This window comes from Lonchura striata, chromosome 6 (genome assembly GCF_046129695.1).
Source record: "Lonchura striata isolate bLonStr1 chromosome 6, bLonStr1.mat, whole genome shotgun sequence".
Lineage (NCBI taxonomy): Eukaryota > Metazoa > Chordata > Aves > Passeriformes > Estrildidae > Lonchura > Lonchura striata.
The window spans coordinates 45,839,090-45,853,213 of NC_134608.1; the positions used below are offsets into that span (position 1 = coordinate 45,839,090).

At 39.5% G+C, this 14,124-nt stretch overlaps 1 protein-coding gene across 1 annotated transcript in view; it reads left to right on the forward strand.

The window, feature by feature from the left end:
- Positions 1-3,890, forward strand: part of MUC5AC (mucin 5AC, oligomeric mucus/gel-forming) — a 59,256-nt gene extending 55,366 nt beyond the window's left edge. The window contains exons 40-45 of the mRNA XM_077784418.1: positions 236-270; positions 635-757; positions 1,612-1,740; positions 2,385-2,442; positions 3,045-3,150; positions 3,659-3,890. Of these exons, the coding sequence (XP_077640544.1) occupies positions 236-270; positions 635-757; positions 1,612-1,740; positions 2,385-2,442; positions 3,045-3,150; positions 3,659-3,890 (683 nt within the window). The remainder of the gene's footprint in view (positions 1-235; positions 271-634; positions 758-1,611; positions 1,741-2,384; positions 2,443-3,044; positions 3,151-3,658) is intronic.
- The last annotated feature ends 10,234 nt before the right edge of the window (positions 3,891-14,124 follow it).

Here is a 14,124-nt window from a genome sequence, read left to right on the forward strand (position 1 = left end):
ATCGTGCACCACCCCCCCCTTATGTACTGTTTACTGCTGTATTTTTTCTAAGTTACAAAAAACCTTATAAGAGAGATGCAAGTTATCTCTGGTATCGTATTGGGCCTTGTTGTGAATGAGTGTTTTAAGGCTGCTGCCACAGGCTTATGAAATGGGCCTACAAAACTATGAAACAGAAGTTTTTTCATGCATTTCTGCCTCCTAAAACTTACACCTCCTTTTTCCTTCTTTACAGGACAGGGCTGTGTAGTCAACGAAACCTATTATGCAGTAAGTACACAGAGTTACTCTATAAAAATATATCCTCACATAGCTCACAGTGTAGTGTTTTTGAGACACCTATCATGGCCCATATTTTGTAGGACTGCCTGAGATAAAATATTATTCATTCTTTCACTGAGGTTAACACCCTCTGTACAAGCAAAATCATGTTCTGCTCTCCTTTCTCCATTAGCAGAATTTGATTCCAAAATCAGTATTACCGAACCAGAAACTCTGAGTAAATAAAACAACCAAAATTGTATTTATGGCTAGCTTAGCCTATACATAGTTAAACTTTGTATTTTCTGTGATGTGCATACACGGAGCAACCTGTTTTAACTGGCTAATAATGGGTTTTTCCAACTTCCCCTAGCCTGGAGCTGCCATTCCATCAGGCCCCTGTGAAGAATGCACCTGCTCTTCATCCTCTCCCTCGAGGCCTCACCACCTTACGGTGACGTGCCAGCCTGTTATCTGTGACACATACTGCCCACTGGTGAGTGTCTTCTGCTGCCAGAAATTCCCACCCCACTCAGCTCCAGTAAGCACCAGCCCAGGTCAGTGACCTGACTTAATGCCATTGTCTCTCTATTCCTTTCAAAACAGGGCTATAAATACACAGTGGAACCCGGACAGTGCTGTGGCACGTGCAAGGCAGCAGCTTGCGTAGTGACTCTGGGAGACAATGCTACACACGTGCTCCATGTAATTACCTCTGGCTGAGTTCACTTTTGGGGAACTCTGCTAGTCTTTTACTCTTTCCTCTCCTTGTATTTGTCACATTTATTTCCTCCATCTTTTCTCAGACAAATGCTTACTCAGGCAGGGGCTGGACAATCTCCACACAGCCTAAACAATACCTCACACTACGAAACATCAGTTCTAAGACTTCTGGAAGCAACTGTGATATGATACTGAACAATGGCTTCCAGAAATCAGCATAGGAAAATACATAGGTGAAAGCAATAGGCTTTTGTTTGCCTCCAGTTCTGAAACTGTAGTACCCATTTTGCTCAGAGGATAATTTTATCTGTGGAGGTATTTTGACACATCCATAAATTCTAATGACAAAACCATTGAAATGCAAATTATTCTTTCCAAATGAGCCGACGTACTTACTCTATTCACGTAAAAAGCACATCTATATCCAGATAAAAATAGAGCCTCTTCACTTGGTTAATGAAAACCACTTAATAGTAGTATGATAATATGGTAAATAATTATCAGCTGAATTTCAAGGAAGTTGTTAGGAATAATCAAACTACTATACACAGCAAAAATAAGACACTGGGGTTTTTGTTTCATTTTTATATAGGATTTAAATTTGCATTCATTTTTGACTACTTTCAGGAAGGAGAAACCTGGAATCCACCTGGTGATAACTGTACTTTTTACACATGTGAAAAACATGCTGACCAGTTCATTCAAGTCATCAAAGAGGCAAGCTGTCCTGCCTTGAACTATGATGAGTGTGATCCAGTAAGTCCTGTTCTACCAGTTCTCATTTTTGGAAAGTTTGCAGTGCCTAACACCAGTGATAGAAGGATCACGGTGTCCAATGAAAATAACTAGCAGAAGCATCGTGCAGGAAGTAGCTCTCTTTTTATCCTCTCTGAACCTGCTCCCAGTCAAATTTTATCTCAGAAAAGCAACTCAAAATTAAAATTAAAATTTAAAAATTACAATCCTCACTGAGGATCAGACATTAGATAAAAGGATACAGTATAATACTTTGGATTCCTTAAAGTGTCAAGGGACCTAGAAGCAAAAATCAGCCTCTGGCAAGTCACTTACTTCACTCATTTTGTTACCCTCTCTTTTATAATCCTTCACCTTTACTGACTTTGGTCACAATATTTGGGCTTACATGTGCTAGGAGCTTTATTGCTTGCTGAAATTTTACTACTAAACTGAGGGTTTTCCTCCATTTCAACTTTCAAATAACTCCTATTAATATTAAGGTGGTGAGGTGCCCTTAATACTTAGCCTTGCTTGAAATTAGATTCCCGGTCAATACAAAAATATACACAGTCTCTGGTGCCAGAGAAAATTAGGAAGCAGGGAAAGTCTGCTTTAGTATGCAGATATGAAACCTGAGTTATCTTTTTGTTTTCCCACTTAAGGAGGATATCAGGTTATCTGACGATGGCTGCTGCTTAGTGTGCCAAAGAGTACCAAAACGTAAGTAATAATAATTTTGTTAAAAGTATTGGTTATATGTGCCTGATTAGGTATATTAGTCCATTTTGCGCAATGGGTACATAGACAGAAAAGGTGAACTGACCAGGTTTGGGTTCACTGCTTCACTGGAGTGAGAAAGGAAAGAGGTGGAAAAGAAAGGAACAGGACATTTCCACTATGCATTTTAGGTCCTAGTAAAACAGATTGTGAACATTCCCATCCCCTACTGTTAAATGCTGGCTTTTTTTGGGAGGATGAGGACTATGATTACTCTCTAATTTCCATAGATAGATTCCCCTTTAAGGAGGAAAGTGAAGCCAGTTCTGAGAGATGGGTGTGCATTGAGCAGTTGCCACAGTACTACTCTTAATTTCTGCATTCTCAATCAAGTTGCCTAAGAAAAAGGGAATGTTTCATCCACTGATAACACAAACAGCAAGTCTTCATTTAGCCCTCAGCAATTAAAAAAAATGCATTGTGATTTAGTTTCCTATTTCAGCTTCATCCACCTTAGTTTTCAGATACAAACTGTCATATCATACACAGCTATTTATATACACATGCATTTTAACATGTTTTCCTTTGCTTTGTGATGACCTCAGTTTGTATGAAGCACAATATGACTACTGTCATCAACTACAATGGCTGTGTCTCTCCTGCACCTGTTGAGATAACATACTGTGAAGGCAGCTGTGATGCTTACTCACGGTAAGTGGCATAAAAGATAATTGTGGCCTCTTGTCTTCTACTCTTTACACCAGTTACATCAAGCAAATCACAAGGGTTTTTCTGATGTGTCCAACATCCACCCAGTCATCAACTGTTTCCATTGTGCTAATTAACATGGCATTGTACTAGCTTGATTACCTTGAGTTTAACAGCCTGTTCAATGTCATAGTGAATAGACCCAAATTTTGATTTTGCCCATTTAAAACTGAGGTTATTTGTTTCTCATTATTCTCTCATTGGACTGGCTCACTATGTGATCTGGAATAATCCTGTACTTTTTCTGTGCCTTAATGAAGATTTAGAGTTATAAATTTTTACAATGAGGAGCAATTTACCTCTATTTCACCACAGGACTGTAAGAATGCTAATATTGAGCAATAGTCCCACATGCAAGCACAAAACTTCTGGTTATGTTCTGTAATGGGTGGAAGGGCAGTATTATTTCCTCACATAAATTCTGAACCTTTCTCATTGGTTTTTCTATCAGATATTCTCAAACGACAAACACGATGGTGCACAAATGCTCGTGTTGTCAGGAAATCAAGACCAGCAAGAGAAATGTGACTCTGACGTGCAGCGATGGAACCTCCCTGGATCACTCCTACACCTACGTGGAGAAATGCAGCTGTGTGACTGCTGAGTGCATTACCCAAGGCAACACCCAACAGGAGACACAGCAGATAAAGACTTCTCAGGAGCAAGCAAATGTCAAAAATTAGAATTAGAGAGAAGTCCTCAAACAAGGGCTGAGAATAAGACTAAATAAAGAAACTTCAAAAAATACAAAAGTGTCAAGAGCAGCTAAAATTTTGGATGAACAGATGATGTTTTCTGCATAATCCCCCAATATATCTGTCTACAGAATTTCAGCTTTCATTATCAATCTATCTCCCATTGGTTTTATGTCTTTTGTTTTTCACCTTGAGAAGTGTAAGTTCATCTTGACATTTTCTGTTCATTTGTCTTCTGAGAAGTGCTGGACTTTTAATAACATTTTCATTTCAGTTCACTGAGAAAAATCAAAAGACAAATCTAGAAAACAAACCAAACCCAAGGAAAACTGTACCACTCTGCTTCTATATGATTTTTGGGTTTTTTTGGCTGAGGAAAACTTAGAGGGCAGAAAGCCATATCTCTTCAAAACTATAAACTTCAATATTCTGAACAATTTATGATGGACATATTTCCCCACATATTTTTGTGAGGAAAAGGAAAAATCCTATTGTGAGAAGCTGCTGCACACTACTTTTTGTTTACATAACACCATCAGCATAGTAGCTGTATGAAAATATGGATTTTTTTAATTTCTGTTTTGTTATGTGGTTAACTGTTTACAAAAGAAATATATATATATATTTGCCAACAGAGGCATATGAAGGATTTTTTTAAACAAAAGTATAATAATAATAATAATAGTAATAATAATAATAATAATTGTAAATTCTTTCCTATGAAGCTTCAAGAAGTTGGACCACTACTATTTATTACTTTTTTTTTTTTTAAAACTGATTTATTGGGTCATTTCTTTCAGAATTAATGTTAATATTCCATTTCTTACTCTCAGTCATGTTGTCTGGGTATGGTATATTTTCTTTTGGTTTTGAATATTATTTTATTTTTGTTCCTTATGACACAAAAAAACAATTATGATTAATAAATTTTGAGCATTTTACAGCATGTCTGCTTTGACGTTTCAGTGAATCCCTTGCGTGAGAGTTGCTGGGTCCATAAAACGTAGGTCCAGATCAAAAATCAATGCAGGCCGTGGTACCTAACCCACTATAGAGCTTTGGTAGTGCTTTGAATGAAAAACATTCAAAACCAAACACTTGGATGTGTTCCAAGCACATCACCTCAGCTGCCATCACTTAGTGAACTCTCAGAAAGCAAGCACAAGACTCTTGAGTCTGGACATGTTTTGCAGCCCTGAAAGTTCTTTCCTTGACTGGCATAAAGTAGCCAAAGTATTTCAAACCAACCTGTCTCATGTTTTAGAGCCCACTGCAGCATAAATAAATCTCTGAAATTGCACTGCTGTAAATCTATGCGGCTGCAACTGAGAGGAAAGCTCCCATGTTTACAAACAATTTGCTGGGTGAAGGTGTGGGTGTTACGGTCTTTGAAATGGGCCCAATGTCTCTACTGCCTTAGGGCAGCGGGTTTGCTGCAGAGCCCAGGCAGTTCTGCTCCTGAAACAGACAAGGCTCTGCACAGCCTGAGTTTCTGAATTCTAGGGTAAAATAGCAGCTTCAAAGTGGGATATGTGGTAGGCGGTTTGGGAAGGCTGGACCCTCCTGATGCCTCAGCCAGTAGGGAAAGGAAGAGGGTAACATGTAGCTAGGAGTTTAGGATAAAACCAGGATGCTCCCTCTGAAACTCTGAGAAAATACCACAGGTGTCTGCCCTGGTGGACTCTCTCCCTTTATTCAAATAAAATTGCAGGACTCCTCAGTCTCCTTTTTGGACATAAACTTCTGGCATTTGTGACATTTCTTCTTACACTACTCTGCTTTAGGAGCAGAGTACTTTGAACCACAGCTCTGACTGTACATTGTATAATGCCAAGCAACATCCTATGAATAACTGCTCTAGGATTTATAAAGGGAACTGTAAAAAGCTGATGTTTTTTTATTAAACTTTTCTCTTACCCTACCGTTTGGATGGCTCAACAGAGGGAGGAACAGGGGGCCCCGCAGCAGCTTAGGCTGCTGTCACACGTGTTTTTCTTTTACAGGACAATAACCACACTGAGTTTTCTGTGAGAAACACTAACACCACTTGACTTCCTGCTGGCAGAAATCCCGAGCTCCGTCCCAGCTTCCTGTTGACATTTGTTAGTTTTTTCCACACCTTGGGCTCTGTGAAGCCCGCAGGTGGCACACTGCTCTGTTCCTCCCTTCCCAGCTAACCCACCAGGCTTCCCAGTGCAGCACTACTACTGAATTCATGACCATTCCGTGTGTAACAGATTTTCTGGCCTTTCCAGGCAGGCTAGGAAATTATTATTCTCCTGTTCATTCTGCAAAAGAGAAATAATGTCTATAATAGAAAATTAATTATTATGTGCTTTGTTGGTTCACAACAGCTTCTTGCCCACTATAACCTACTAAATTGGCAGATTTCCTGCATGTTGCTTCAAGATCATTACTTGTCTTCCCATACAAAGACTGTATTTCAGCATCCCAGAAGAGATTCTGTTTCCTGGAGATCCCTGTGTGCAATAAGTCTGTACCACCAGCCATTTTATACACTGAAAGGGAAAAAAGTAATACAATGAGGAAGAAGAGAGGGGGAGATGAGGCACATGGGAAGACTGACAGGTGGTAATAGCAGGGACAGCAGAGTTTGGTGGCATAAGAAGAAAAGAAAAAACAGAAATAGAAGCAAGGGCACTGACAGGCTTCAGTCCTGGCATGGGGAGACAGGAACAAGGGGAACATAAGCCAAGGTAAATCATGGAGGCACGCCAAGGCTGTGGCTGAGGAAGTAATGGAGACCCTGCCTTGGAGAAGGAAGGATTTCTATCACAGATGCAGTCCCAGTGCTGGGAAAGAGCAGATGGGAACCTTCAATTCAAAAGGAGGACAGGGAACAACATGCTTTGGGCACTAAAGACAAAATGAAAGATCTTGAAACAAGACATGGATTAAATGTAAACCAGAGTGCTGCAATGGATGTAATAGAGCAGACTTACATTCTTCCTAATTTTTCCTTTACACAGGACCAATCTTTGCTCTGAGTTGTTGCTGCCACAGATTGGGTAATAGTTCCAAAGTAAACCTTCCTAAAAGCTAGGGTAAATTATACCACTTATCTTTGTCAAAAATAAATTACTATTTTTTTTTTAAACCATAGATAAATACTGGAGTCAATAAGTGATTGGGTGGGAGAAAGTGATTGGCTTGGCAGGTCTTTCATGACAGGTCAGAATACCTGCAGGTCACCCTGAGCTGTGCTGGTGTAGATGGTTGATGTTACACCAACAGCAACACCAGAGGGCTCTGGGCTCACAGCTCACAGACGTGGATGAACAGGTTTGCTGTCAGAAGAGTTTCTTTCCAGGCACTTCAAAGTGAGCCACACAACTATTTCTTACTTTCCAATCCTGAGGGTGAGCTGTGCCCTTAACTTAATCCTGAATCTACAAGCATCTATTCCACATAACATAACAAGATTTGTTCATACATCACTTTTTTTTTTAATCTGATCATTGTTAGAAGACAAATAAATTGCAGCAGAGAAATCATTTACTTAGAAATTATTCCAGCTGAAAAAACCCGCCACTATTCACAGTTTTAGTGTCTAAATTCAATATTGAGTTAATGGGCATTCATACCTTCGCTCTCAACTCAGGTCTCTTGTTATGTGGCTCAGGTTCTTCATGACTAGCTTATTTTTATTCTTTCTTCACACAGCATATTAAAACTCTGCAGTGTAAATAACAAATTACTAATAATCAATTTCAATTATGCTTTATAACTATCAGCAACACATAAACAATAACCTGAAATTATGTGTCTATTTGGATTCCAGCTTTGAATCCACTTCCAGTAATTCATTTGCTTCTTAAAACAATGTTTAAACCACATCATTTTCTGAAAAAATCTATTGAAGGACTTATGGTTGTTTGTGGCACAGCTCAGGAGCTGGGCTGATAACAGAGAACTCAAGAGTGGAAGCCACACTTCATAATAGTAAAAACCCAACTGAAGGAAGGAACTTTTTACCTCTTCAGTAGGTTTTGTTTTAACCACTGGAAAAAAAAAAAAAAAAAAACCCAAAAAACAAAACCAAACCAAACCAAACCAAACCAAACCAAACCAAACCAAAACAAAACAAAAAACAAAAAAAAAAAAAAAAAAAAAAAAACAAAAAAAACAAACACTCTCTGGCAACAAGCCTGATTAAGACATAGTTTTATAATAGAAAAGGAGACTAGTTCTATTCAAACATTATTAATGTAATAATAAAACAATTATAAATGCACAGGAAGTACATTTTTGCAGAGGATGCAGTAGTCATGACTGTCAAATTTTCCTTTGTTCCTTACAGCTTCAAAAATTACCATCCTTCTTGAGCCTCTGATTTCTTTTGGCATTCAGTATAACTCCTATTTATAACTACAATCTGATGGTGATTAACCAGCAAATGTTTCCACTATCAAAATAATTGGATTTGGGTTTTCTTAAATAGACAGAAACTTATTCTGCCTGCCTCTAACTACTCTCTTCCTGTTATGACCATGCATAGAAAAATAAAATCCCACTTTTGCTTCCTTCTGTTTTAAGAAAGAAAAGGCTGTCCAGGCAGTCAAAAATGGAACTCTTAAATAGAGTAATTGTGGATATGTCACACACACAGTCTCACAAAATGAAAATGTGTAAAGTCTTAGTAGCCAGTCCTGAAACTAAACCATTGTTTCTGTATTCCAGTCTAGTTACAAGGATTCAGTGGGATTCACTGACTTTAAAAAAAAGGGAAAAAAAAGCCAAGAAAAATGAAAAAATGCCAGAAATACTTGAGAGGAGCATGATTCCAAGGCAAATTTGAAACTGGCTTTTGTTTCAGAGAATGTCAGATGGGAACTCATCTGTTCCCTCAGTGAGAAGTCAGTCCAAAACTCTCATTCCAGTTTAAGTGACCTCTAGAGAGGTGTGGGGCCAAAACTGAGCTTTCTGTTGTTACTCAGTGTCACAGCTACTGAAGCACACATCTGCCAACTGCAACACAGCCATAACATGAAAATCTGCAGAAAAGACTTCATAAACACCTTCATGAAATGACCTCCTGCCACAACAGAACTGAATTTCTTATTCACATTAATTGCTGGTTGCTCTGTATACTGGAGAATGAGATTACCTGATGTAGAATAATTTTCTCTACTATCAATGCTTTTGTGCTTTATGACCTAATTCTAATGGTAATTAAGGCCCATTATTCAGATATCTGCTATTTTACAGGAAATTTGTATGGCAATTGTACTAAATATGGTCAACTGAAGATAGTGCAAAATATTACCTCACATACTTCATGGTGAGTAGTTTTACAGCATTCATAATAAAGAAGTTGTCACAGTACACTTGAGGTAATTTTTACATTTAGCAAGGAAGCTATGGGAGCAACATTATCCATCCCTCAGTAATACTGCACAGGATTTTACTGAACAGTATTGCAATAAACAGTATTTCAATCCCAGCTGAGATTCCATCATAAGTAAATTTTCAACTTAAATAATTTTTAGATTTCCAGTATTATTTGGGTTTTTACAAAGTAAAATAAAGTTTGTTAGTCACTGTGTGCTGGTTTTGCCTGGGGTAGAATTGAATTTTTTCATAGTAACCAGTACAGGGTATATTCTCCTGTGACATAACTGCAGTATAAAATGGATTTAAATCATCACAAGGAAAGCTTCAGCTGATTAAAAGGTTGTGTGATCTATTCTCCTCTGTCACTTCTTACCTCTCCAGGCTCAGAGTAAACTGCCAGCACTACACTGAGGTAACTACAGTGGACATGACACTAGCAGGATCTCAATTTACCTCACAGGTGAATATAAATATGCACAGTGACTATTCTCTGAGACTTTCAGGAAACCATGAAAATGAGACTCTTTTTTATAGTTCATCCACCCAACTGAAAGGGTCTCTGAGCATCCCAGAAAGGACACCTCACTTACCCAACTAAGGAAGCACACTTGAGGAACACACAATGGTTGAAATTACCAGAATCAAAGAGAATTTACCCTACCTTGGTTCATTCATTCTGGTATGATCATGCTGGTGTTATTACATGATTTTTCCAGCACATGTCACAAGATCACCATGCCTTCATATGCTGAAAATGACACACAAAGCATGAGAATCACAATCCCTGCATTTATGATAGTGAAAATAAAGAGGGAGCCATTTTTCTAAAGTCAGGTTTATTTATTTCTCTTAGTTGTCAATTCACTTTAGTCTAATTGAAATTAATCTGATCTGTTGATGTGGCCAAGCTAAGGATTCAGAAATAATATGCTCATAAAAGTCACCCAGTAGCAAATAGCTTCAATCCTGGCAACTATGGTTTTTAAAAACTTGCATCAAAGATATAATTAATGTAATACATTAAAAATAATCTCTCATACACAGTTAAGCCACAAATACCATTCAATAATAAATAATCTAACTACACTGTGTCCCACACAGCTCTTTGAAAGCTCCTTTTATGAAGACTCAGAGTAATCAGTATGGGATGAAACAAATTTATCTGAATGTGCCACAATCATCCATGCTGTAAGGGCTTTTTGGGAGGGAAGAAAGAGAACAACCACTCCTCTGAGAGCTTTTCCATGGCGTGACAAACTGTTGAAGATGCTGGAAAACATTGGCAGTACAGGAGCTGTGAGAGACCAGGAAGGAGGAGGTTGTGTCCTTCCCAGGGCCTCACCCAAAACTGCCCAAGTTCCAGGAGTGTCCTCCCAAGAAATATTGAGAAATACATAAGGAGGAGGACCCCTTTCACCAAGGGACCTTCAGGTACAGCCTATCAACCCCTGGGGGCCCTGCTGGATGTGGGCACCAGTAGCAGGAGAAGCCTTGCTCCTGGCCAAGCCCCTAGGGATAATGGGGTCCATCCCAATGTGAGGTGTTGTCTGGCTCCCAGAGAAAGGGGCTGCCAAGTGTGATTTGCCCCCGTGCAGAGGGGGACTGCCACCACCCTGTGCCACACACACAGGGCACCTACTGCTCCAGGGGTGGCAATTCACCAGCATCCCCACCCCTCCAGGGGAAGGACACCAAGGTATGGACCTGCAGCATGGTACTCTTGCCTCTTTGGGAAAGCCCTTCTGAGAGGACTTGGCAGCTCTGCTGCATTTCTGCTACTGGGACAGCAACTAAGATTGTGCCTGAAAGGGATGGGACTTGGTTTTTACCTTTCTTTTAATAGTTTCTTCCTTATTTTTTTTCTAGACAGGAATCTGGATTAGAAAAAGCCCATCCCCTACTGCAAACAGGCACTGCAAATGAAACCACAAGTTTTCCACCTCAAAATAATTTAGTGGAGCACAAGTTAATCCTCCTCAGTGAGGTAACCTGTTGACTCCTGCCCAAGATTACATGTAAATGGTTGAAAAGTGCTGCAGGCACAGTGGTCCCCAACACCCCTGAGGCCCCAGGAGGGATGCCCTGGCCCAGCTGCAGCCCTGGGGTCAGCCCCTCAGCCCCTGCAGACAGGGCATGGCAATGCCCTTGTTCCATCCTATATCCCCTGTGCAAAGCACGCTCCACACAGTGTTTATTCAGCTGCTAGACACATAGCATTTATACACAGTGAACAAAGCAAACTGCTCCACCATTCGCCACTAAGTCAAGTTTCCAACGTCACTGGGATTTGGTATGGATTTGTCTTCTTGCAAGGTTAAAAGAGAAGAAAGAGAAAAATGTATCCAGCTGGTTTTTGAAAGTGTGTCCTTTTTCCAGCCCCTTTGTTTTTATCAGCAAGTTTTGCTGGTGTACCCTGGTTGCATTGGTACTGCTTTTACAGCCCCTTGTGTCCTAGCAGGTGCTCTCCTGGTTTCTGCTGGGAGCACATCCCTGCTCTGTTCATAAGATCTTCAGGCAAACGTGAGGATTCTGTGAGTTTAGGTGATGGGCTGAGTCAGAACAGTACAGGGAAGGCTCAAAGCTGTATGTATTCCTCCCCACAGTGCCAAACTGTTCCGGCACTGCTGAGAATCTGATGTGTCATACCAAAGCACTCAGGTATCCTGACTGCAAAAGTAATGACTGTCAAGATCAAACATGTCACTTACAAGGAAACGACAAAACATACACAAGGACAGCCTGTTTTCCACCTTACTGAAAGAACAATTCTATCCCTGCTTGCGTTCCTTGAGGCTACGTCTGTCTTGTTATTTATCATTTGTTTCATTCTTAATATCCATTGTATCATGTATCTTAATGTGTATTTGTACTTGTGATTATATTGCCTTGCTTCTGTTAAATGATGCAGGCTACTGACTTTAATTCTGATTATTGACATACAACTTTTTAAAGTTGTGAAATATATATTTTAAACTTTCTTTTTATCAGAGTGTGTGTTTATATTTTAAATGAAATTCATAGGCTTTCACTTTTCTGAAGAATTTTTGTTATTAGTCTCCAGGAAATACAGAAAGCTGTTTTCAGAATTACATAGGAGGTTTCATAGCTGTGCATTTGATTCATTGAGCAGTTGCATAGAAGATCATTGTTCTATTTTGTCAGCTTAAGCTTCTATAAAACACAATAGCAGAGTGTTTTGCATTAAGTTATTTTGTTCCTTTCTCCCAAAAGGTTCTGTGTCATCTAGGATGTGACTCAGATACTTCAGCTGTGTTAGGCAATCTGCATTAATATGTATATCAACTCTCACACTGAGAGGACTTTCTGCAGTTTGTGGTCAAGGGTCCCCAAAAGGAAAGGATCTACATGGAAACTGCAGATTTGTTGTCTATTGCTGGTTTTGTTTCAAACAGTTTTTTTCCTCTTATTGTCAGTGGAGCTACTTGTACCCTTACTGCTCTGAAGTCTGCCCAGCCCTCCCTCTTCAAATCAAAATCAGACGTAGTACAAGGTTTATCACCAGTGGCAATGTTTTATTGGCTTAGCTGGCATAATTAGAAAAAAATTAGGCAAGTTTTTTGGCACAGCCGACCTGCAGTCAGCTTTGAGCGTTATTTCTTAGATATGTCTACCTCAGGAAGTGGTGTAATCCAGCCAAATCTACTCTCCCAGCCCCTTCAGCTGAAGCCAGAAGACTGGATTTGCACAGCCAGGACAAAATCTGGGTCACAGTCAGCTCCAGAAAAAAACATTGGCATCACTGACACTTGAAGAAAAATTCTGCATTATTTTAGAAACATATTTGAAGTCTGGCTTTCTCCCAGGACTTCTCTTCCACTATAAGCACTCTAGACAATCAGTATTATTCTTGTGAGATATATATGTTGCTATTTTTTTACTTCCTGTAGTGTTACTGCATATAAGGCTCATATGCCAACAGCCATGTTAAACTCTAAACAAGCAGTCAGCATTTCACCTGTAAGCAGCAAGGGGCCTGGGTTTCCAGGGATTGTTCCCAGCAGAAAAGATTGGTCCCTCTGCTGTCAACATGGGTGTGTTGGGGGCTGTGATGGTGCTTGTTTTACTGAATCAGGTTTCATGGCAGCAATTTTCAGGGTCCTCCACTTCTATCCAAGCATGTAATGTCATTAGCTCCTGGTAGTGGACAAAGTTCTTCTAACTGGAAAAACTGCTTTGCCCTTGAGTTCTGCAAAGTTTGAGAGTAGTTGTCATTTTATCTCAGATAATATATATCCTATTCATTTTGACAAAGGCTTGGGTGTTTAACAGTGTCACACAAACCGAATCTATACAGAGCAAACAGTCAGACAGAGACTGCCATTGTGGATGAGTAGTATTGCCTTCAGCCTGGTGCCCAAAAACATCCTTGAAGTGTGGTCTTGACTCTGCCCCAACACAATGCACATGCTGACAGATCAGAGCCTTGTAAAATAATTGTTGGGAGATAAAGTAAACCTCATCAAAAATGTACTCTCTGATGAAAAGATCAATAGAAATAATCAAGACGGTGTGAAGGCTGTAGAAACAGAAAAAGGGTTGGGGGTTTTAGCTGAAGTATTTGTGCAAAAATCATACAGCAGCAAAAGTAACATTTCTTTAGAGGAAAGAATAGGTAACAAGCAAATGGCAATCCTAGTCTGTCTATTCTCTCTCCCTCTTTGTTTTCCTCTCCCCCTTATCTGGTGTATTTTGTAGTTTTCTCATTGCATTTCATTAAGAACATTTCCATTTCATGGCTGTGGGGTACTGGTTCTTAGGTGCCAACTCAGCAACATTCTTAAGAATTTATAAAACTCTAAACTCAAATAGCTGTGTTGGAACAACTGGGATTACTGATGTCTGTAAA